General features: G+C 41.3%; 1 protein-coding gene across 1 annotated transcript; it reads left to right on the top strand.

Moving 5' to 3' along the window:
• Positions 1 to 637: 637 nt before the first annotated feature.
• LOC146573967 (uncharacterized) lies at positions 638 to 23,718 on the top strand. Its single transcript, XM_085273477.1, has 10 exons — positions 638 to 850; positions 2,802 to 4,574; positions 6,141 to 8,601; positions 17,924 to 18,042; positions 18,427 to 18,517; positions 19,564 to 19,708; positions 19,806 to 19,933; positions 20,074 to 20,273; positions 20,385 to 20,470; positions 22,605 to 23,718. The coding sequence occupies exons 2-9, from the start codon at positions 2,812 to 2,814 to the stop codon at positions 20,458 to 20,460; spliced, it is 4,983 nt and encodes a 1,660-aa protein (XP_085129603.1). The 5' UTR covers positions 638 to 850; positions 2,802 to 2,811; the 3' UTR covers positions 20,461 to 20,470; positions 22,605 to 23,718.
• The last annotated feature ends 1,300 nt before the right edge of the window (positions 23,719 to 25,018 follow it).

Below are 25,018 nucleotides of genomic sequence, written 5' to 3' on the forward strand. Positions count from 1 at the left end.
ATTTATTTATTAAATTTTTCCAGGTATGTTCAAGCACTAGATACTGGTCCACCTTTTCAAACTGAGAATTTACCTTGCGCTAATGCAATAAACTAGCTGTTTTATTCCCGTTCCTTAAATCTCAGAGTCCTAAAACTTATCTTACCTGTTACAATTCTTAAGCCACACAGGAAGCTAACACTAGGTCAGAGTATTAAAAGGAAAAAATAGAGTACGAAAAATTATTCCGCAGAAGCTTTAAGCAAAGAAATTTCCCATTTAACTCACGAGACGCTCCTTTTACAGGCTAGTAAAATGTCGCCTATTTAATTTAATACTAATACTAATTTAATTTAATAAGCTATTAGGCTGCAAAGCAGTGAAATATAAAATGATGTTAGCATATTATGTCACATAAAGATTTTTGTGGTTTTAATAATTTCAAAACTCGATAATATTTTTTCTTTGTGGATCCAAATGTGAAAGACTTTAACCAGCACTTCTTACTGTCAGCTCTGCTTTCATACTCAAACAAAAACATATATTTCAGCCAAACAACCTCTCCGGGCCCGACTCCTGTTAATGCACTTTTATTTTGAAGTGCACACACGCTTCTTCCGGTCTCCTGGTGTTTTCGCTGGAGGCAGCGTGGCTCGGACTGTGAGGCGGGTGGAGGGAGTGTCTGCTGGGTGTATGAGTTGGCTGACGTCTTGTTGGTGTGAATGAGCTGAAAACACACACACGTACACACTTGGTCTGACAACAGCTCGGCAGGCGAGACGATCACGGGAAACGGAGGAACAGTTTTCTTTTATATCTTCTTCCCGCTTCCTTCCCCCCTTCCATCTTTATGACTTCGTGAAGACGAAAGGTAAACACACACTTGCACGCAAAAAGATTGAAAGAAAACTTTATAAAAAGCTAAGTGCTTATGTTGTTATCTTAATAATGGGAAGGGGTAAGTTTAGGGACAGGTGCACAACCCTTGTGACAGTGTAATGGGTGTTTTCCAAGCTTTGTGAAATAATTTGGCTGACCTACATCCTCATTATCAGTCCTCGCATCCTTACTTAAGAGCTGTGTCCAGAACACACAAGCTCGGATCACTCTTTCATTTCGCTTATATCGCCTTTCTTTGTCCACTTTGAGAGGACCCAGAGCCGGACACCGGCTCGGAGTTCACTATTGACGCGTCTACTAGTAACTTATTAACAACTCGAAATGAAACACAGGGATATAACGCTGGTTTAGCTGGTGAAGTCGTTTCGATTGGCTCTTTGAGACCAAACTGACGTCGAAGTAAGCGCGCTCTCACAGCATCACTGGGGAGAATAAATTGACCTAAACATAAAAACTAAAGGCAGCCAGTGTGGCCTTGACACGACAACGGGGGCACTAAAGGCAAACAGAGATAAAGAAAGTTAAAAGCCTGCAAGCAAAGTGCTACAGGAGACCGAGCTCTGCAGAAACCATCGAAAATAACTGACAAAAGCAAGGGCTGAAAGCCTTCTCTCCTCCAGAGTGTTTGTTTCTTAGGAATTTAGCTGCTGGGAAAATAGAGGAGGGGTAGAAACAAACTAGACACTTAAAAACAAAATTAAAAAAAATCATTGGGTGGTGCACACAGCTGTAGTCCAACCTGATTTCATTACACAATATCTTGCACACCTAGAGGTTTTGTGTTTAAGAAGTGTAGCAAAGAAGAAAAAAAGTAAATTGCATATCCCATGTAAAAATACCTAAGTGCACACATACTGAAAACTGCTGTTTGGAATCTAAACAGTTTATGCAAACCAGCTGCAGATTGATAACAATGCTCTATGAGCATTTTCTATTCTTTCTCAAGCTGTACTAGTTAGTGTTGAGAGTGTTAAAACTGCAGGGTGTGGAGTTACCGGTTTTAGTCTTACAGGACAAACCAGATGACATGCTGCACACAATGCCTGTGGTATTTAGTGTAGCAGATTTGGTCACATATTGTATTACTGTTATCTTTTTCACACGGTGTGTAAATTTGGCCCTTTTTTTGTGAGTGGGGAGGGAGGGAGGCCATTTCTGTTGGTCAAAGTGCTCATGTGACAGGTTGCTCAGGACAGTTGCAGTTTGTTTATCTTTTAGTGGTTTCAGATCAATGCCAGCTCCGGGTTTTGACTGTGCCAGAGTTGTAGATTGTATTATAGATGTATGGTACGGTTCACCAGGCCTGTTCCCTGCTTGCCTGTTTTGATCTTGATTACTTTTCCTTTCAGGTGTTCCCTCAATGCTTGGCACTTTCATCGTTGTGTAATACTTAACATTTGTAAATGTTATCACTTGGACCTGTTCAGAGCAGTTTATCTTGCTCATTCTCAATCAGTTAATTTTAGTTTCCCATTTTACGTATCACTAAACATCCTCAGTCAAGATGAGTCATCACACGCTGTCAGAGCTTCACTGTGTGTGAGAGTCTTACCATTTAACTATTTTAATTTTAGCTGGAGAAAAAGAGAAACAATCAAGGAAAGGTTCAGTGCATTTTATGTTATCAAAAGACCAAATCAAAGACTGAAACCTGAGGGAAAAAATATTAAAGCGAGTGGCAGGAAGACTTTTTTTTAAATAGTGGCTGATGTTTGTTCAGAATGATTGATTAGTTTCTCTTTGCTTCTGTAGTAGAGTAATGCACTTTAAAAAATCTAGACAAACCAGACCATTCCCGTCTTCTTTGTGACAACATAACCGACTGGCTTTTTCTGTTCTGAGTATGAAATGGGTTTTCATTAATGGAAATTTGGAGTTTGCTGTGGATAAACATGTTCTGTTCTTCACTCGTCCTGTTTCAGCAACTCGGCCATGGAGAGCTCCGTCGAGGCTTCCAAGACTAGGGTCATGTCGAAACCCAAGCCACCGCTGGCCCCCAAACCTGGCCTCGCTCCCAAGCCCTTCTCTTTGCAGAAGAATACCACCATCCGCTCCATTCATGCCCCAAAGACGCTCCCCGCTACGTCGAAAATTCAAAACTCAGAGCCTTTGACCCCTCGTGCTCAAAAAACATCTCAGCCGGCTGTCACCTCAAATGCCAAACCAGGCTCTCAAAGTGAGCTTCCCAAAAGTCACCCAACAACAACCAAAGCTAGTGAAGCAGGTAAAGAGGAAACTCGTGACTCTAGTGTAGGAAAAACAGCCTCACAAACCAGTCGGCCCGAAGAGACAAAGAAAACTGAGCTCGTCCAGAAAGACATCATCCAAACAAACGACAAAGCTTCTGGAGATGTTGCAACTAATTCAGAGCAGAACAACGGAAAAGCGAAGGAAGATGAAGCTCGAGCTTCTGTTGTCAAAATGCGGAATCACTCAGGTAGCGATGGAGCCTCTTCAACCGATGAAACATTTAGTTGGGGTGGTGCTAGGAAGCGTCTGTCCATGGAGCTCACCTCGAAGTTTGAGTCAGGCGGTCTTTCTCTGCCCCCCCAGCCTACCATAGCTATCTCCACACACAACACCAAACGTGATTCAAATAAGCCAGCATCTCCTGCTCCAGAGCAGAAGCAGGCATCTCCGGAGCCGAAGCAGGCATCGCCGGAGCAGAAGCAGGCATCTCCGGAGCAGAAGCAGGCATCTCCGGAGCAGAAGCAGGCATCTCCGGAGCCGAAGCAGGCATCGCCGGAGCAGAAGCAGGCATCTCCGGAGCAGAAGCAGGCATCTCCGGAGCAGAAGCAGGCATCGCCGGAGCAGAAGCAGGCATCGCCGGAGCAGAAACAGGCATCTCCGGAGCCGAAGCAGGCATCGGCGGAGCAGAAGCAGGCATCGCCGGAGCCGAAGCAGGCATCTCCGGAGCCGAAGCAGGCATCTCCGGAGCAGAAGCAGGCATCGCCGGAGCACAAACAGGCATCTCCGGAGCAGAAGCAGGCATCGCCGGAGCAGAAACAGGCATCTCCGGAGCCGAAGCAGGCATCTCCGGAGCCGAAGCAGGCATCTCCGGAGCAGAAGCAGGCATCTCCGGAGCCGAAGCAGGCATCTCCGGAGCAGAAGCAGGCATCGCCGGAGCACAAACAGGCATCTCCGGAGCAGAAGCAGGCATCGCCGGAGCAGAAACAGGCATCTCCGGAGCCGAAGCAGGCATCTCCGGAGCAGAAGCAGGCATCGCCGGAGCAGAAACAGGCATCTCCGGAGCCGAAGCAGGCATCTCCGGAGCAGAAGCAGGCATCGCCGGAGCACAAACAGGCATCTCCGGAGCAGAAGCAGGCATCGCCGGAGCAGAAACAGGCATCTCCGGAGCCGAAGCAGGCATCGGCGGAGCAGAAACAGGCATCTCCGGAGCCGAAGCAGGCATCGCCGGAGCCGAAGCAGGCATCTCCAGAGCCTTCAAACAGAGAGAGCGATGACGGTGGAGTGAAAGAGGACTACACCGGGGGAAACAGCATTAAAAACAGAATCAGTCAACTGTTTGACTCTGCGTCGAGGCCGGAGGCCATGCCGAAGAGGGATGAACCGGAAATCTTAACCGGTATAGGAGGGGTGAAGGAGCGCATCAAAAATTGGGCTGCAGAAACAACTTCTGAGGGTCCAAAGATGGAGAAGAAGCCTCCGGCTACATCCCGAGCACGCTCCAGAAGGTGAGTAAGGCTCTGCAGTTTGTGTGCAGTGACAAGATTAGACACAAAGAAAAGGAAGTGAGCATTTATTTGCAAGCACAGGTTCAAATCCCAAAGCCTATCTTCGTTGGTCAGATGTAGATGATTTATGACTTTGTGTCTAGGAAGCCTTAACCTTAAATGTGATTCATTTGTTGATTTGGGTGAGCAAATGTTGGATAAAAAACTTTTTATGTGGGTGTGTGATTGTATGTGGTTTCTCTTGATTTAGATTTTCTTTATGTTAGTGGTTTGGATTTACGAGGACATACAGGCATTTCTTATTTAGACAGAAAGCACGGCCCCAGTTTCTGGTTTCTGTGAGCAGCTGTAGCAAGAGTGCAAGTCTAGAACTGTTGAGGAAGGAAAGTTTGAGTGTTGCTCTCTTGATGCTCCTCCGTGTTCAGTGTGTTTGGAAAGTAATCCGGGCGTGGTAAATGAAAAATGCTGCTGCAGTATCGATGTTGCAGCCAGATTTATGTCCTTAAATAACCAAGGTTAGATAAGAAAGCAAACTAAGCTACCGAAGTGTGTGAGGTTTGAGATTAGACATCCAGCTGTCTGCACATAGCTTCAGGTATTTAGCCATTCCCTATAGTGGATGTTAATGGGATTTTAGTTGTGTTTGCTTACAGTTTCCTAAATAACATTTAGGGAAATGAATCTTTCAGAAAATCTGCATCTTGACTATATTTTTGAGAGTTTTCACTGTCAGAAGTTTTCAGTGGAACTACTACTCCATGTACTGAATACGCATTATTATCTCTGAAGCACTGCTGACTGTGTGGAAATGCCATCAAGACTATTTAAGTGACCAGTCACTGAGTGGATAAGTAAAAACCTTGTTTTTTTACTCATGTTGAAATCAGACCTTTTAAGTAAATGCTCACAATTTCCAGGTAATTTATGCTCTCACTGACAGCTGGATTAGATATATACCTCTCTTTGCCCTTATGCTGGGTGTCATAAATATGTCACATGCTTCCTGGATTCCTATGAGGCTGCCAGCAAACCAATGAAGACTCGTGGAAGTCACTGGTCTGAATAAGCATTAGATCCACTGCTCTCTGTAAAACTTTGTTAACATTAAAGTTGACTTTTTGTGTTGGTTAAAAGCGACGCGCAAGGTGTTATTTCGCGAACTTCCAGGGTGCAAATAGGCCGTTTCCCCCAGCGCTACACTAAGCTAAACATTTGCTTTGTATTTAATGTACAGACAGACGTACACACAGGGTGGTGTCAATCTTCTGTTGTAGGTCTAGGTCTAGTTGTTGTCTGTTACTTTCATGTTAATCTCTAGAAACAACCTACCAGAAGTTTTCTTGTTTGTGTTTGTAGTCATGTGGTATAGACCAATCACATTAGAGCAGGGTTTGCTGTTTTTTATCTGCCTACAAAATGACTGCTATATGTAACAGGACACCTAGCTATCAGCTCAGTGACTCTTGAATGTTGAGAACAAAAAGCCCCCAAAACAAAACAAGAACAAAACGTCATTAAAACTCTGTTGTTCACAATGAAAAGCTATGATTGCTCTCTCCTCCACAGCTTTGAGCCCGCAACTTCTCCAACAGAAGTGAAAACACCAAAAACTTCAAATCTCAGACTTTCTGCCGAAGAAATGCCGCAGAGTCCGACTGTGGACCCCCCGTCAAAGGTCTCTCCTGTTGAACAACCAACAAAGTCCCCAACAGAAATGCTAAAAGGTGTTCGAACTGAAAAGAAATCATCGGAAAGTGCTGCAGAGAGCCCACAAGAGGCGAACAAATCAACAGAGGTTGACGTCCAGTTGCGCACCCCTAACTTGAGTGAAGATGTACCAAAGAGGGACAATGTCAAACGTCGCTCTGTTCGCTTTGGCACCGTGCAGAGTGATGATGGTGGGCCTCCACTGATCCTAGGCTCGGATTCTGATTCTGACACTGAAGACGAAGAAGAAGGAGAAGAAGAAGAAGGAGAAGAAGAAGAAGGAGGAGAAGAAGAAGAAGAAGAAGAAGAAGAGGAGGAGGAGAGTCCTGGAGTTACAGCTGAAAAGAAAGTCCCTGATTTAGTGCCTGTCTATAAAAGAGTAGGAATTTTTCAGAAAAAACATGATGAGAGTCAACAGCAAGAAGAAGAAAGACTGAAACATCTGAAATTTGAAGAACAGCGGCGAGCAGAGGAGACGGAACAAGCAAGGCTTCAGCTAGAACAGGAGCAGAAAAGAGTGGAAGAGGAGAAGGAAAAAGAAAGGGAAAGACAGAGGGAAGAGCTCAGGCTTAAGGAAGAGGAGAGGGCAAGGCAGAAAGAGGAGCAAATTAAACAAGAGATGGAGGAGAAGGAAAGGGAGAGGCTAAAGGAAGAGGAGAAACTGAGGAAGGAAAGAGAAAGACAGAGACTAAAAGAAGCGCAAGAGAGAGATAAAGAGCTAAAGCTGAAACAGGAGGAGGATGAAGAGAGAAAAAGAAGGGAACAGGAGAGGAAAATCCAGCAGGAGAAAGAGGCAGAGATGGAGAGGAAGAGGCTGTTAGAAAAACAGAAAGAAGAGGAGAGAAGGGAAGAGGAAAGAAAGAGGAAGATTGAGAAAGAAAAACTGGAGTTGGAGATGAAAATCCAGCAGGAGAAAGAGGCAGAGATGGAGAGGAAGAGTCTCATAGAAAAACAGAAAGAAGAGGAGAGAAGGGAAGAGGAAAGAAAGAGGAAGATTGAGAAAGAAAAACTGGAGCTGGAAATGAAAATCCAGCAGGAGAAAGAGGCAGAGATGGAGAGGAAGAGGCTGTTAGAAAAACAGAAAGAAGAGGAGAGAAAGGAAGAGGAAAGAAAGAGGAAGATTGAGAAAGAAAAACTGGAGTTGGAGATGAAAATCCAGCAGGAAAAAGAGGCAGAGATGGAGAGGAAGAGGCTCATAGAAAAACAGAAAGAAGAGGAGAGAAGGGAAGAGGAAAGAAAGAGGAAGATTGAGAAAGAAAAACTGGAGCTGGAAATGAAAATCCAGCAGGAGAAAGAGGCAGAGATGGAGAGGAAGAGGCTGTTAGAAAAACAGAAAGAAGAGGAGAGAAAGGAAGAGGAAAGGAGGCAGATTGAGAAAGAAAAACTGGAGTTGGAGATGAAAATCCAGCAGGAAAAAGAGGCAGAGATGGAGAGGAAGAGGAAGAGGCTCATAGAAAAACAGAAAGAAGAGGAGAGAAGGGAAGAGGAAAGAAAGATGAAGATTGAGAAAGAAAGACTAGAGAAGCAGGAGCAGGAGAGAAAAATGCAAGAGGAACTGGAAAGAAGGCAGGCAGACCAACTCAAAGAAAAGCAAAGACTAGAGGACGAGAGAGAAACAAAGCAATCTGGGTTGAACAACATGCAAGAGGAGAGTTTGGTGCGCAGATCAAAGCCTCATCTAAACTATTTTGAATCTGAAGATTGGCCTCAGGAGTCAAAATCACCACATTCCCCCTCACCAAACACCTCTGGGCCCACAGAGAATCTGATGGATGTGGTTTATGATGACTTCTCGGTCAAACAGAATCCGATCAACATAGAATTTGATGATTTTTCAGTCAAACCGATAAAAGTGATCTCACGGCGTAAAACAGAAAGCAGTCCAGTTTTCCGTAGTTGGGATGACTTTCTGGATATAGAGGAAGTGAAGGGACTGGTGCCTGTGGACGTCAAAACTGAGAGAGCCAAGGAAGACAAAATGGAAAAACCAGAGCAGTGTCCGAATACACCTCCTTTGCAGGAGAGAGAATGGGTGGAGGAGATAAAAGATGAGCCAGAAGAGGAGCAGCTCATCTCTCTAGACGTGAAGAAAGAGGAGCAGCTCATCTCTCTAGACGTGAAGAAAGAGGAGCAGCTCATCTCTGTAGATGTAAAGAAAGAGGAGCAGCTCATCTCTCTAGACATGAAGAAAGAGGAGAAGCTCATCTCTGTAGATGTAAAGAAAGAGGAGCAGCTCATCTCTCTAGATGTGGAGGAGGAGGAAGAGGAGAAGGAGACAGAAACCGAGGATGAGGACGAGATGGAAGAAGACAACCAAGAGGTGAGCCCTATTTGGTTAGGTTCTAGCTATATTTGTATTTCTGTCACGCTTGATTAGATTTTTGTTTTGTGGACATCACTATGGTTATATGAAAGCTCCAACTGTTCACTTATGCAGAAAGGGTGAGGTTAGGAACAGAAGCAGGGGTGTGCACCACTAGTAAATGTGGTTATTTTGTCAATGAATCACATCAGCCAGGCAGCCATACACACCTCACCTGCACCAGCATTTTGCCATTCCTGTAAGACAAGGAGAGAAATATCTTGTCGTACTTGCTTCAGTGTGGTTAAGTCACAGCTTAAGAACTCATGACTGTGTTAGTGTGTGTGCGTGTACTTGTATTACTCATGTTAACACAGCTGGGGAGACTCCTTCATTTTAACTATCCTTATATAACTGCCTTATAAAGTAAGGCTGGGTCCAGGAAATGATACTGTTAATTCTCAGGGAAATTACTGTACTGTTTTCTGAAGAGCGAGAAACATCAAAGAAGGCTAGGGCGAGGTAAACTGCTAATGTGCACGTTTCAATGTTTCTGCTCTTAAAATTACTGCCATTCATTGTGGTAAGCGCGAGATCAGAATAGAAGTGCGATGACAGTGCGAAGTTTTGACGGCAGAAAGATGGGTTACACTTCCTGTGTGTGTGTTTCCAGAAGCTGTCTATCTTCTGTGTCTTCTGCTTTCAGTTTGCAAGAAACATTTTTAAGTAGAAGCATCGCAAACATTTTAAAGACGCATGTTACGAGGAAGAAGGTTTGGTATGAATGTGTGGAGAGTGTAAGGCAGGTGTGTGTTACTTAAGAGTGTGCTGTGTGATGATGTGGGCCATAGGGCTATAACCCGTCAGATAATGGGTCATGTGTTTCTATTTCACACGTCTTGTCATATTACCACATTGCAAGCAAATTCGGTTGGTAGTGAAGATGTTAGTTTACACGATTATGTAATATGAAGTGCTGCCTAAAGGTGTAGTTCAGCGTTTTGCAAACAAAAGCATTTATATTCTCTTTTACTGAGAATTTTGTGAGGCAATTAACATTGAAGTTGTGTATGTAGCAAAAATAATGGCATCAGTTGCATAGTTTAACACAAAAGCTGGAAAGAAAGTTTTGTTTCTGCCTCCACTTTCCTGTCCACTCTGCACTACTGTGCTATCCATTAAAGAGAAGAGGCAAAGAAATGACAGTCATATCTTCTTCAGTCATAATGCTGAGTCATTATCAATAGATTTGGTATTGCACTTATCTAACCCTCAGTGTAAAAGTGATTAAAAGTGATTGAGTATTGAGTTGACATTCAGAGACAATGAAGTCGCAGAACAGCTGCAGTGCAAGACTGACGTCTGCAAATAAACATGATCACTTTACAGTTTGCAGTTTGAAGTTTTAGTTCGCCAAGTTTAGTTGTTCCAAAAATGCTTCGATGTGTTTGATTTCACATGTCTATGTGTCCTGTTTCACAACACGTGTGAGTTTGTCTTGCTGAAATAAGGTATATGATGCACTAATGCGTCACAGGTGCACAGACTGTCTCCTGATAAAATATCACATTTCGATTGGTCAGACCACAAACTGTTCCACTGCTCGTTAGTTCATAATAAGCGAGCTTGTGAACGCAGCTGCAATCTATGTTCGCTGACTGTTGGGTCATTCCATCTCAAATTTGCTCAGTCATCTCTGATTTACATAAAAGATTTATTGTCCAAAGTTTGAACATGTGTAATGAGTGCTGTGAAAGTTTAGTTTCCTATATCAACTACTTTTCAGGATGTATCTTTTGGAAAAAAAGGTTAGTCGACCCACTTTCAGGCACGTTTTTTGAAATCTGAGGCAGTGTTTGAACATGAATATTTGAAAAACTATTAAAGATGAAAGATTTTCTCAGTATCAAAATGAATCAGGATCTGTAATTTGGAATGGATACATTTGAAAAAAAGATAATTGGGTACTTAAAATATAAAGAGGCAATCTGTATGCTAACTGTGTGAATGAAGGCCGCAAGAATTGTAACTAATATGTATGAATATGCTACATTGTTGCGTTTTAATACCTGGAATAACCTGAATGATTAGCCTGCTTCAGAGCAGCAGGTCTTGAAATGGGAGAAGGTCTCAGAGGTGAAAAATATGCACATATACCGGTACATTAAAATCATTTTTTTTGTATAATTTTGTTTTTGTTGTACAAATTATAATATTTGCTCAAGTCAGGATGAAAGTTGAGTGAAAGTAGCACTTTCTTTGTTTTTTTTCATGTTAAAAAGAGTTTTATATGTTTTATTTTACAGTATTATGATAAGTAACTATAAACCATTCAGACATTAGGACTACTTGTCTTTTGCAATGTGAGCTTTATTAGTGTGTGTGCTCAAATATAGGGCTTTACATATTTTCCATATTTTAACTACCTAATACTCACATTTTTGATGTATCTGGCCCAAATTACACATTGTAATTCATTTTCATGGTAAGATACATTTTCAGGCTTTTATCTTTTTAGATATTAGAATTTAAACATTGCTGCAAATTTCACTGGGCAAAAAAAAATACATATTGAAAATATATTTCAATACGTATTTATAGCAATTATTACATATTCAAACGTTGTACCATGAAATTTTTATGCAAATCGGAGACTTTGGTTTGACATTGTTGTTTTCAGAGCTGCTCCTGAATCCATGTTGTGTTTTTCTCTAATGACTCATGAGAGAAACTTATTGTTATGCAATTTTATATTGTGAAATATTATTCTCACATAGCTGAACTGTTGCCTTAATAGTAGTGAACGGATGCTATTCTTTGCACCTCACAGTTTTGTCTTAGATGGTCTTTTTTTAATCATTTATATTATTGCATACATTTTACCTGCATCAACCTTTTATGTTTTGTCTTTGTGTTACTTTTTGTTTGAATCTAAGTTTTTCTTTTCCTACTAACTTCTTAGACAGTGTCCAAACTTCTTCTTTTATAATTGAGATTGGAGGTGACAGGTCAAGTAGATAGCAAAGTGAACAGATGTTCAATTTTGACACAGCATTTAAAAAAAATAAAGGCAGCAAACCCAACAAATTCCAGGTGAACAGAGCAGAGCTGCACTTAATGAGAGCAGGGCTGCCAGAGATATGACATTTAAGACAGATGGGCTCACCGCCTGTTTGAACATGCAACATTTTTGCAGACTTAATGAAAACAGTGAACCAACCCTGGACTGTGAGTGTGTGTTTGCTCTGTCAGTGCTGTAGCAAGCAAACCTTACCATACATAACCTATGACATACAGGGCAATGTATGCAACCACTTGAGTGCTGTAAAGGGGCTTTGCTTGTCTGTCTGTGTGAGTACATTCTTATTTGCACCACTGAGTGGCGCTGCTGCTCTTTGACTTTGCACTTCCTCACTGTGTGCTGCAGAAATGGTGAACTTTATCTCATATAAGGCACCTGAAAATCAGCTAAAAGTAAAAGACCTCTGTAACACTAAACTATATGTTTTCATAAGTGTAATCGTTTGTTTTCTTCTTTTCTTTCCCTTTTGATGCAATAATGCCAACCTGAAAACTGACAAAAAGCTTTTCATTTTTAGACAAAGCATACTGGAAAAAATGTTTACTAGGCAAACACAAGGTGTGCAGCTGATCGTGCACCCTCAGTCAGGCTTCTGATTGAAAGAAAGATGAGCAGATGATGGCAGGATGTGATGGTAAGAAGAGCCTAGGTGCTGTGTGGTCAGCATGCCCTCTTTTGGGTCTCTCCAGCAGAGCAGGATGTGAGAATGACCATACATGGTGCCCCATGTCTGCTCTCATTTTCTGTCTCTGTCTCTCAATCTCTCCACCCTGTTTTGAGAGAGAGCCTGTCATCCCCCCTCCCTCACACACAAACACACTCTCTGGCACACAAAGAGGACGGTCTAATCCAGAGACAAGAAAGTTCACGTCTACTGTCTGTGTGTTTTCTGCTGCTTCATTTGCCTTTTCCTCTCATAAAAACCTGGCTCATTCATTGCCTGCATTTACCTACGGATGAGACCGGCAGAGGGAGGTACAGAAAGCACCTTGGCCCAGCCAGGCCGCACCTTTCCTACTTCCCTCGGGATTTTCCACATCCGAGCACAGACCTCCGCTTTGTGTTGACGTTCTGTGAAATCACTCAGGTCTGACGGTGATAAAGGGGTGATCTGTCTCTCTGTACTTGCCTTTGGATGTTTGGAGTGTCAGATGCTTCCCATGTGATTTTTTTTTTTTCTTCCTGTTTTTGTGAACTCGGAAGTACGTGGGTAGGTTTAGTCAAAGAGGTTTTAGTCAAAGAGATAAAAGGATGTAAATTGCCAACTTTAGACTGAAACCTTCGAAGCTCTTTTTGCTTCCCAAGTGACGACAGAGAGGAGTTTTTGAAGCAGGCTTCAGTCGGTTTGTCTTTTAAATCGATGCTTAATCAATGATGGGAAGCTCTTTCTTTAGGATGCCGCTGTCTCACATCAATCATAGTTAATGTGACAGTGGAATAGTGTCGTCACACTGCAAACACATGGCTGGCTGGACTATTTACTTCTTCACTGACGGCAAATTGTAGACTATTCCAGGAAGTTCGGGTAAGCTGAGTCGTAAAAATATGCAGAGAGAGGAAGCATCCATTTCAAATGACAGATGGACTACGTTTTGTCTTCTGTGATGTCAGAAAAGTTCTTTCTACAAAATATAACTTTTCCTGTGCATACCTTCTGAAATATCAACAGACAGCTGGATCGCAGAGCCAGCTTTCTGACTCACCCGCAAAATCCTTTCATCTCTAATAAAGTTGAACCTCAGTTTCTCTGTTGACCCGGTTCCCATGGTGACCCTGCTGTCAGTGCAGCCAGCTGTGTGAGCTTTTCAAGCATGCAGTACTTTGAAGGAAAACTGTCGGCCGCCCAGCTGCAGGTGGCGGGCTGGGTGGGCAGCCTACGTCGGTCCTTGCAAGGGGCTCTGGAGCTCGTGTGGGGCCAGGAGAAGCAGGAGGAGGAAGAGGATGATAAAGAAGATGAAGAAGAGGAAAGTGGAGATGAAGGAGGAAGGTTTCAGAGGGCCATGTCACCGCTCCGTAGCTTTGCCAGTCGCAGCAGGAGATCCCTGCATCGCTTCTCCATCAGAAGTCGCAAGACTTTGCAGAGGAAAGCCACTAAAACCTGTTCTGTAAGAGCTGACATACACAAAGCAGTAAAAATATACAGTTACAGTAACTATATTTAAAGGCTTTGCTGTCTAATTTCCATTATCATTGTGTGCAATGATCAAAGCCGAAGCTTTTAGGGCGAGTTTTGTTAGAAAATGCTTCAAAACTCCCTGTAACTTATTAGCCTGTTCAAAATTTCCATGGACATGGGTTAAAAGATAACCATGCAAATGTAAATAGGGAGTGCAGCACACAGTGGCAGTGTGTTTCAGGAAGGACAGAGATATCTGATGAAGTTTCCTGCTTGTATTTTCTTTTTTTTATCAGTGCGCAGTCACGGCCTTTCCCTCTCTGTCTGTGGTGTATGTGGGAGATAACGCGCCGGACAATAACAAAGTGTGACACACTTAGACAAGGTTTATCTAACTGTTGTTATTTATGGGTGTCAGCTCCATATCTGCATCTGCCTTTTGTTTGAGCTGGCCGCCTTTGGCTCACAGCCTAACCGTTCTTAGTTAATGCCTTTTTTTCTTCCTATTTCTATCATTGTATGTCATTACATCTCATTACATTATATTATAATAGATTATATTTGATTTTGCAAGCGATCCTTGCACATTTTTTGGAACCAAAAAACATTTTGTTTACACTATATTTAAGTATATAACATGTACATTTGTCTGTAACTTTATCATACATGTGGGTGCACAGGAGAAACAAAGATTATCTCTCCGGCTTAATTCCCTTAATCTGGTGATCTGTCGTTTTGATTCTTGTGGTGACACTCCTTCACAGTCGTTGTGAATCAGATTGTTCCTCATTAAGTTGTACTTTTATTCTCTCCACTTAGCTGCAAACAAGGTTCCTTATACATTCCAGTGACCATGACAAAAATGTTATGCAGGTAAACTATAATCAAGCAGACTCTGTCCTAACTTGTGCAGCACATCCTGCGCCCTCAGCAGCACATTTTATACTGGCAAACACAGAGGTAGTGCTTTTATCCTTTATAGTAGGTGTGCGTGCTACTTAGAAGTTCTTGTCCTAAATCTTCAAATGTTGCTAGATGAATTAAGCTGCACCCTCATGTTTTTAATATATTAGCAGTGGATCCAGTGAAAGATTTAGCTCATAAAAAAAATCCTCTTAATGTTAGGAAAGGGAGGATCGATGTCACTGCATCGCTTTTGCATCTAACAATGCAAATTTATGTTAGGCCGGATATTTATTGTAGAAACACACCTTTACAAAGTTAGTAAATGCTGAGAAAAACACTAGCTTGCCTGACCAATCAACAACAGGACTTGGTGGAAATTAAATTTCATCCCTGGTTCTTACAGTGCAAAAGTGCCCTTGTGCTCTAGATTCTACAGGCCCAGGGTTCCTTATTCACCAGATTTCTATAGCATATAACAAGAATCCGAAAAATGAATTCTGGATTTATTTAACCCTCAGAGATGTAAATCACTATAAGTGCTAAATCTTAATCTAACCCTGCGTTTTGTAGAAGGATAAAAGAGATTTCTTGGGTTTAAAAAAAAAAAAAAAAAGAATATTCCTTTAATTGATGATTGTCTAAGTTAGACTTAAGGTTAGGGTTGGAGTGATTGCTGTTGATAAAGTGCACCTCAGAGGGTTGATATGACATAGGTAAGGAATAAGACTGACCCAAGCATACCCAAGTTAAGTTACAGTGCCATGAAAAAATTTGCGACTTTTCTGACTCCTTCATTTTTTACACATTTGTGTAAAATGCTTAATTGTTTCATATTATCAAACAAATTAATTATTGGACAAAGATGAACTGAGTAAATGCAAAAGACCGTTTCCCAGGGGTGGGCAGCTTACCAAAATCACTCCAACACGCATCCAGGAGGTCACAAAAAACCCCCAGAACAACATCTACTTCACTTGCTGTAAATGATGGAGTCATGAACTCTGCTGTCTACCAGAAAATCCCAGAGGAGAATGTTCGGGTGTTAGTTTGTACCCTGGAGCTTAAACCGAGTTGAGTTATACACCAGGACGATGATCTGAATCACACCAGCACTTCTGAATGGCTTAAAAAACAAAAACAGAGTGAAGTATTTGGAGTGATGTAGTCAAAATTCAGACTTAAATGCGATTGAGATGCTTTGGCCTTAAAAACAACCTCAAAGAGGCTGTTCAAGCTTGAAAACCCTCCCTTGTGGCTGAATTAAAATAATTCTGCAGAGAAGAGTGGGGTAAAATTCCTCCACAGTGATGTGAAAGATTTATTGCCACTTATTATAAATGCTTGATTGCAGTTCTTTCTGCCAAGGGTGGCACAATCTGTTATTATGTTTGAGGGGAATGACTTTCTCATTGCACGGTATACAGAATATTGAACTGGGGAGCATAAAACAAAGAACAAAGAACCCTGAACGTAGGACATGGCAAATACTGGACTATAAATTTATGGCGTGGGGAACATCCCAGAAATTTCCCTTGGGAGTTGGTGGAGACCAAAGCAGAGATAAAAGGAGAGTACGGGAGTACTGGATACTTTTCCAGTTCACAAACGTATCTCTCATTTCTCTGCAATAGTTGCAATATCTTTGCTCAACTTCTAAACATGTTTCTAATATCTAATTTATTGAGCACTCCTTTAGCTATGGCCAAAGTAGGAAGACGAGGCCGTTCGTTTTGAATTTTTAAAACGGAGGAAACTGGCTCCATAGTGTGGCGGTTTACGCATTTGGTTGGCAAGCTAAATTTTGCTGGTTCCGTTCCAGACAGAGATAAGAATCCCCTTTGGGGTTGCGGTCAAATCAAATGTGCAGAGCTACCCGCTGTGGTGCCCACTTGTGACGAGGGGTCATCCTAAAGTAACTTTTCTTTTTTGTCTCCAAATCACACGATACAATGCCTCACTGTTTCTTTTATCTCTTGCACAAATGTTTTTCTAACCTTTGCATGCTTAAGATTCACCCAAACAGGAATAACTGCATATTTGAAAAATTCTTTTGTTTTCTTATTGAACTCAGCTGGGAAGCATTAGTCAACATTAGAACTTTGTGAGTGACAGCTGCAGCTCTGTGATAAAGGTGGCACAGACACGGGATAAATCGCATCGCAGAGGAAAGGCTTGTGTAAAAAAGCACTTTGTTTTTTCTCTGTATCTGAACATGGAGTGTAGTTATAGGAAAATCACTAGAAGCCTATTCATTTGTGCTGTGATGCTGCCAGATAACAGGCATTGTGCAAATGAAGCTGCCCTGAGCGTCCTGAGTAATAAATGGCCTCACAAAAGAGATGAGATGTTTACTCAACTGTTGTGTTGTATCCAGGTGACAGTGTCTGGCCATTCAGCACTGGGATGCGCCCCTCAACAAAATATGAAGCGAGCATACAGGAATGTTTTACGAGGAAGTGGTTGCTTTTGTTTGGAACATGTTTGCGTGCGTCCGTGTATGCTTGTGTGTGCGTGTGTAGTATAGCATGTGGGCGTGACATCATGAGTGTGCTTAGTTTGTCTCTGTTGAGGCATAAAGGTGTGTACGCCAGTGCGTGTGTGTCTGTGTGCGCATGTTCATGCCCCCGGTGTTCATTGAGGACAGCCCAGCCTCTGTGACCGGCTCATTAAAAGACGCATGCTTGGCTGGTCCTTTCTCTCTGTGTAGCTGGTGAGTTTTGGCTCAGCACACAGTTTAGTTTCTCCTTGTTTTAACTCTACAATTTAAAGTTCTTGTTCATAAATTTATATGACGTAGAGGATCATTTGGGTCGTTGAAAAAAAGGATTTTCAATCCATGAACAGAGCAATAGCTTAGAATTTAAGTTAAGGTATTCAGCCAAATATGTCATTTAGCAGGGAAGCATGATGGTGATCTGCCAGTTAGTACTGTTGACTCATAGAAGAAGGTCCTGGGTTCGAATCCACCATCTGGCCTTTCTGTGTGGAAGCTGCATGCGTTTCCCGTGTTTGTGCGGGTTTACTCCTTCCACAGTCCAAAGACATGCAGTTGGTGGGGTTAGGTTAATTGGTGATTCTAAATTACCCATGTTTCTCTGTCTTACTATAGGTTCTTTACTTTATATACTTGTTGTTTTGATTTTGGGTTATATGAATAAAATAGAATTGACGATTTCTCTGGTTTCTGCATGTGTTTTCCTTTTGAATTTGCCTGAAATTTTCTGTCCATCTCGCAGGATCAGACCAACAGTTTCTCCACAAAAAATGAAGACAAGGACACCAATGCTTTGATAGACTTTGGCCTTATTCATGACCAGCAGGATCCAGTCTGGGAACAAACACCTGAAAGAAACAGGTAGGAAATCATTTGCATTATTTAAAAAAATAAGTAGTTTGAGTTTTCGTTGTACTTGTATGACAATGTTAATCCTCAAGCCTTTAAAACGTTTCTATTTTTTTATTTGTTTGGCCAAATGTCATAATTTAGACTTCGGGAAAGTGTTTAGGAACAGAAATCTTGTGACAGCTTAACCGAATGCAGATGCACATTAAAATGTGCTGTCAGGCATTTGAAAGTTGAGCTCCCTGTGCCCCCTTGTGGTCAACAAAGTTAGGCACATATGCTTAATGGAGTGGTGAAATTAAAAACAAAAAAACAAATTGAAATGAGCCAAAAGCATTTTGGCAATGCCCTATGAACATTCTTCTTCAGCGTTGTTTACACTTTTGTTCTCTTCAGTCCACAGCCAGTCCCTGACGAAGTACCTGAAGTCTCATCTGAAGACACCGCCGATGATCTGAAAGAGCCAGAGTTTGCCCCTTTTCCCGAGGTTAGTGAGTTTTTAAATCTTCCCCTGTGCCATCAACCAAAAAAGGTGACATGGAATTCAGTTGTTACTTTTCAAACTTACTTTAGAAAATATCTGTTTGTGCTTGTGCCTTTCTGTAGTGTGAAGCATGGATAGATGGCAAGATAGATAGAAGCACAAAACAAAGATATCAATGACGTTTGTAACAGATAAACACTAACTCGTCATTGTGGAAATAATTTTATCAACTCCTGAAGAGAGTTATCAAGACAAAAACAAAACCAACTAAACTTTATACACGCTGCCTACATTCACATAGTTATAGATATGTACACGTAACATTGATAATGGAAAACAGTGGCATCCAGAAGACAAGAGTCAGAACTCAGCAAAACAGAAAACTTATTTACGGAGCCAATTCATCCTCATATTCACGTGATTTTTTTCAATACAGTTGTGTGAACTTGTGCAGTGAGTCATTGGCTCTGTGCAGTCTTTCCACAGTGTTTTCTCTTCTCTCTCTCTTCTCCCAGCTTATTAAACATATAATTTTCTCTCTGTGCGTGACGTTTTTGTCTGGCTTGAAACAAATTCTGGGCGAAACTCCTGTCGTCTTGCTTTGTACACAATTTCGACTCAACCAGGTCACTAAATTGTTTTTTTTTTTTTATTTGAGTGACGAAGAGTGACAGCTGATTGAAGCCAGTGTTATTAATTATTCTTATTGCTCTTTTATGTAATATTTATATTGGCTGTATATTTCTTTTGGATGTGTTTCCCCATACTTCTACACATTATGTCATAAAGGGAAGTTTGCAAGCACAGAGTGTGGTTTATGAAATCTTTGACTTTATACAGTGTCATAACTGATTTAAAATCTTTTTTTCTAATGTGTTCAATATGTGACTTCCAGAATATTATATAATTTATTATTTATTGTTACCTTAAGGAATTTAATTTCAGTTACTTTTTATATTTCTAATTATTTTCTAGTAATAAATAATGCACACTTGTGGCCAGTGCGTTTGCTTTTTATTGTTAGATTTTGTATATGTGTCTCTGTACAGAGCTCCACTCCTCTCCTTGACACCAGTGCACAAAGATCCAAGGCGGATCTGGGAAAGAGGCGTATTCGAACACGTCCGTCACGCAGGCTGACCGCAGGGTTAGCTCAGACGGAAACACAGGATTGGGGGACCCAGGACTCCACAGGTTATTAGAGTATCTGTAATGTTCTATGTGAAAGCGTCAGTGGTATAAAGACAGCTGACGATATCGAATTGTTTTGACTCGTGTCTGTGTTTTTCAGTTGAAAAAGAGACCGTTGCAAAAGAAAGGGAGTCAGATTCTGAGGAAGAACAGCCTAAACCCAAGGTAGTCTGTTCCCCGTCCCAGCGAGTGCCAGTGTTTCCTGGTATGAGTCCTGCAGGCTTGCTTGTAAGTTCTCAAAGCATTCAAGAACAACTTCAATTTATTTTAAATGTGTTTTTTTTATTAATAATATATGTAATATGATGCAAATGGGTCTTTCTTTTATTAAATTAAGTACTTATTTGTATTTATTTGCTTTTTTTAAGGCTCAACTTAAAAGGAAAACAGGTGGTGGAGGAACTGCAGTGAAAGAGGAAACCGTAGAAAGCAAAGCTAGCGAAGAGAAGGAACATCAAGATGAAGAAGTGGCACCATCTTCCGTGGAGCTCTCACATTCTCCTCGCACGCCTGCCCGTCTGGCTGGAGCTACACGGGTGCTGCCACTCATAGGCAACAAAGAAGAAGGGTAAGCAGAAAGAAGCGCTGCTCACCAAAACAAATATATATGTTGTGTAAATGATCCAGATATCTTTGGGGAAGATGACTGAAATATCGAAATATCGTCTGTGACATTCAGTGGTGCCTCCTCGCCTGCTTGGCTGAAAGAGCTGAAATCTAAGAAGCGTATGAGTCAGCACGGCAGTGACACTTAGCCAGACTGAGGTGAGTGATTTAATATAATTAAAAAAGCTTGCCATGATTTTTGTATTTTACTTATATGCTAAAATATGATTCTGAGTATTATTTAAAAATGTAAAAACGTATTACTGTAGCTTTTAATATATAGATTTTTTTAGGTTACAGTACAGAAGTTCCTACATTGCTGTATGACTGTGGGGGAAATAATTATTTGATCACATGCAGAATTTGTAAGTTTGATCACTTGCAAAGACAAACACTTTTATGTTGGTTTAATTTTAGTGGAGAGAGACAGAGTATTAACCAATCAACCAATAATACAGAAAAAAACCCTGCATTGCATAATAGTAACATGAAATGCTGAAATTTGGTAAAAGTAGTTGATCCCCCAAGCAAAACATGACTGAAGCCATTGCTAGCAAGCACACTGGTTAGATGTGTCTTGTAGTTGGTCACCAGGTTTGCACACATCTGAGGAGGGATTTCGGCCTACTCCCCTTTACAGAAACTTTAAAGAAAGACATGCTCAGTTGGCTGTCTAGGCTGTTGCTTGGCAACTGGAAGCTTCAGCTTCCTCCACAGATTTACTGTCGCACTGGCGTCTGGAGATTGGCTAAACCACAAAATGACCTTAATGTGCTTCTTTTTTAGTCACTCCTTTGTTGCCTTGGCGGTATGTTTTGGGTCATTGTCATGCTTAAAGACCCATCCAAAACTCATCTTCAGTTTTCTGGCTGAAGAAAGGAAGTTTTCATCCAAGATTTTTCAGTACATGGCCCCGTCCATTGGGCCTTCAGTGCAGTGAAATTGTCCTGTACTCTTAGCAGAAAAACAACCCCAAAGCATAATGTTTCCATCTCCATGCTTGACTGTGGGGATGGTGTTCTTTGGGTCAGTATTTCTCATGACAGGTTGGCGCCAAATGGCTCAATTTTAATTTCACATGACCACAGCACTTTCTCCCAAGCCTCTCTGAATCATTTAGATGTTCACTGGCAAACCTACGACAGGCCTGAACATGTGCCTTCTTGACCAGGTGGACCCCCACAGCCGCTACAGGATTGCAGTCCATTACGAGTATCTTACCACTGTGCTTGCTAAAGGGTTTCTCTACTAAGTAGAAGGACTAAGTCCTGTTTTTCTTGGTGATCAAATACTTATTTCATTCAGTGACATACATATGGGACTGCATGTTTGCGTGGGTTCTCTCCGGTTACTCCATCTTCCTCCCGCAGCCCTAAGACATGCAGTTAGTGAAGTTAGGTCTTTTTCTGTGTTATCCCTGTGTCAGATTAGCAAACTGTCCATTGTGTACCTTGTCTCCTGCACTATTGTAGTTGGGGATCCAACTACACCCCTCCCGGTCCTTATAAGGATAAGCAGAAGAGAATGGATGGACAGACACAAAGAAGTGTATAACTTTTATGTAATATGCGTTTTTCTAGATTTTTGGTTGATATTCTGTCTCTCTCCATTAAAATGAAACTATCACAAAAAGTAGAGACTGTTGATTTCTTTGTGAGTAAAGTTAGTAATTAAGCAGGGGCTCAAATAATTATTTCCTTCAGTGTAGTTGTCAGTAGGGGGTAAAAGGGTTTTTTAATTACTTTTTCTTATCCAAAAAGTGATCTAATAGTCTTTTGTGCAAAAGGTTTCTTTGAATGACTTGTAGATTCATCAGCTGTTTTTCTGCTACTTCTAACCCTTTTATGACTGGTGCATTGCGTATAATTATAGGGCTTAACAGGATTGGCTGTAGATAAGCATGAACATTTTGACCTTTTTAACATTTGGCTTACTTTGCATTTTTTTCTAAGGCAGGCTATGACAAAACCGACAGCGAAGACAAAAAAAAACCCCAACGGGAAACAGGCCATTATCTTTGCTTTTTTTTTTTTTCTTCTATCACAATGAGAACCAGACACTGGGGGAAAACATTTTGTACCTAAATGTACTTTATTCTGCTTGATGTGCTTTTAACCTGCCTGTAAAATTAACCCTAACTCTCACAGGTTTTGACTAGCTTAGGGAGAATTATGGAAGTATAAAGGGCTTATGAACACACCAAACACACATTGTGTTACTGATGTTACCACATTATGAGTTTTATATATTCAATGCTTCCATTTGACCTTACTGCATCTTGTCCACCCTTTAGGAAACACCGTGCCATTGCCATTGAGCTCAGCTGCTGCTGCCGGCAGACATGACCGCTCCATCGTGTGCCCAGAGTGCCTTATTTTGTACCTTCACTGGGATGTTCACTTTTGCTGAACGCGCCTTTGAAATTGAATATAATGCCAAGTCTACGTGCCTGTGATGTTTTAATGCCAAGTACATGTTATATGAAATGTTGTTTAAGAAGCTCAGTGGAGAGCAAATACCCCAGTGTCATTTGGAGCAAAGTCATGGACTGTCTGCCTGGATTGTGTAAATTTGTAAGACTGTCATGTACTGACAGGGACTGATGACACTAGGCCTTTAGCAGGATATCTACATTCACACACACGCAGGCCTTTTTATAGTTGTGAGGACACTCGTTGATCACATTGCCTACCCGCTCTCCCAACCCAACTCTTGTCATGTTCTAAATCCAATTTTAACCGCATCATTATCATCAAGTGTGAACCCTCGAAGAGACCTTTGAGGCTCTGGATCCTCACAATGCAGAAGTTCCCTCACTGTGATTTAGAATTTTTTTTTTTTATCCTCATAAACACAGAAATACACGGATGAGGAAACACATGTGTACAGAATTACGAAATATAAATAATGCACCTTGTGTGTATTTAGTTTTAATTGTACAAAAATGCCTTTTATATTGTTTAACCGATCACAAAGCATCTCAAGTAAGGCTTGAAGCACTTTAAGAAAAGTTCTAGCAAATTACCGTCCAAACAGCAGTAGAGTAAAAACTGTAGTGACAGAATCCCGGGATTTTTTTGTGCCTTCTTCATTTTGTTACATCATTAGTGTCTATCTACTTTTTAAAACAAGATCTCACAAGGCTTAATTAAGTACTGCCTGATTTGTTTAACCCACCCACTAGCTGGTTAGAGCGTCAACAGTGGGCTGAGAGGATATTTCTGGGGTGCAATAACAGAGTCAGAAAAAAAACGTTTAAAGGAGAAAAATGCAATAATGTGCTGGAGGTTTTATGTGCCTTTTTAATGTTTAAGAATGAATGTCATCAAAATGGAATTCATTATTGATCAACTTACTGTATGTTAGTGGGAAATTGGGGGAATTTTATTAAAATGTTTTCTATGAAATGAAGTTGAGTGTATTATTTATTTTCTGGTTGATTGATTTATTTTGGACATTGAACTTCCTATTGCATGTATTCAGTGGCAGTAAAGCATAGATACATTAACTGGGCAATATATTAGGTACACCTTACTCATACTGGGTTGGACACCCTTTCCACCTTCAGAGCTACCTTAATCCTTTGTGGCATAGATTCAACCCAGGAGCTGGAAACATTCCTCAGAGATTTTGTCCATATTGTCATGATGGCATCAAACAGTTGCTAGATATTCAGCTGCTGCGCATCCATGATGTGAATCTCCCTTTCCACCACATCCCAAAGGAGCTCTATTGGAATGAGATGTGGTGATTGTGGAGGCCATTTGAGCACAATGAAATCACTGTCAGGTTCAAGAAATCACTTTGAGATAATCTGAGCTTTCTGTCACCTGTGTTATCCTGCTGGAAGCAGCCATCAGAAGATGGGTGTACTGTGATCATTAAGGGATAGACAGGGTCAACAACAATACTCAGGTGGACTGCGGTGTTTAAATAATTCTCTGTTGGTAGCAAAGGGTGCAGGAAAATATCCCTCCACATCATCACACCAGCAGCAGCCCAAACTATTGATATAAGCCCGGATGGATTCATGGTCTTATTTTGTTTATGCCAAATTCTCACTCTATGCTCTGAATGTTACTGCAGAAATCAAGACTGGGAAATGTTTTTCCAATTTTCCATTGTGCAATTCCAGTGAGCTTGTTTGAACTGTAGCCCCAGTTTCTTGTTCTTCGGTGATAGGAGTGGCACCCAGTGTGGTCCCGTCTGCTTCAAGGTTCAATGTGTCATTTGTTCAGAGATGGTCTTTTGTATACCTTGGTTGTAAAAAAATGGCTATTTAAGTTACTTTTTTCATCCTATCAGCTCAAAGCAGTTTGGTCATTGTCCTCTAACTTTTGGCATCAACCAGGAATTTTCACCCAGAGAACTGCAGCTCACTGGATATTTTCTTTTTTTTTTTAAACCATTCTCTGTAAACTCTAGAGATGGTTGTGTGTTAAATCCCAGTAGATCAGCACTTTCTGACATATTCAGACCAGCCCATCTGGTATTATGCCAGATTCAAAGTCAATTAAGTCATCCTTTATGCTCCATTCTGATTCTCAATTTGAACTTCAGGAGGCCGTCTTGACCACATGCCTAAATGCACTTTTTAATGCAGTTTCAGTGTCAATGTGATTGATTGCTTAGATAACAAGCAGTTGAATAGGTGTGCCTAAAAAGTGTTGAGTGACTTCTTCGATTGTGTTTTACAAATCCTTTTGC

This window comes from Mchenga conophoros, linkage group LG5, assembly GCF_057382185.1.
Source record: "Mchenga conophoros isolate Kocher_MC1m ecotype Shallow Benthic linkage group LG5, M_conophoros_male_GT1.1, whole genome shotgun sequence".
In the NCBI taxonomy this organism is placed as follows: Eukaryota; Metazoa; Chordata; class Actinopteri; order Cichliformes; family Cichlidae; genus Mchenga; species Mchenga conophoros.

Excerpts from the sequence above, each read along its gene's own strand:
- LOC146573967 (XM_085273477.1), top strand. The coding sequence starts at position 2,812 with ATGGAGAGCTCCGTCGAGGCTTCCAAGACTAGGGTCATGTCGAAACCC. Across the intron at positions 4,575-6,140 it reads TCCCGAGCACGCTCCAGAAG|CTTTGAGCCCGCAACTTCTC; the intron begins GTGAGTAAGGCT and ends TCTCCTCCACAG. Across the intron at positions 19,934-20,073 it reads TGAGTCCTGCAGGCTTGCTT|GCTCAACTTAAAAGGAAAAC; the intron begins GTAAGTTCTCAA and ends GCTTTTTTTAAG.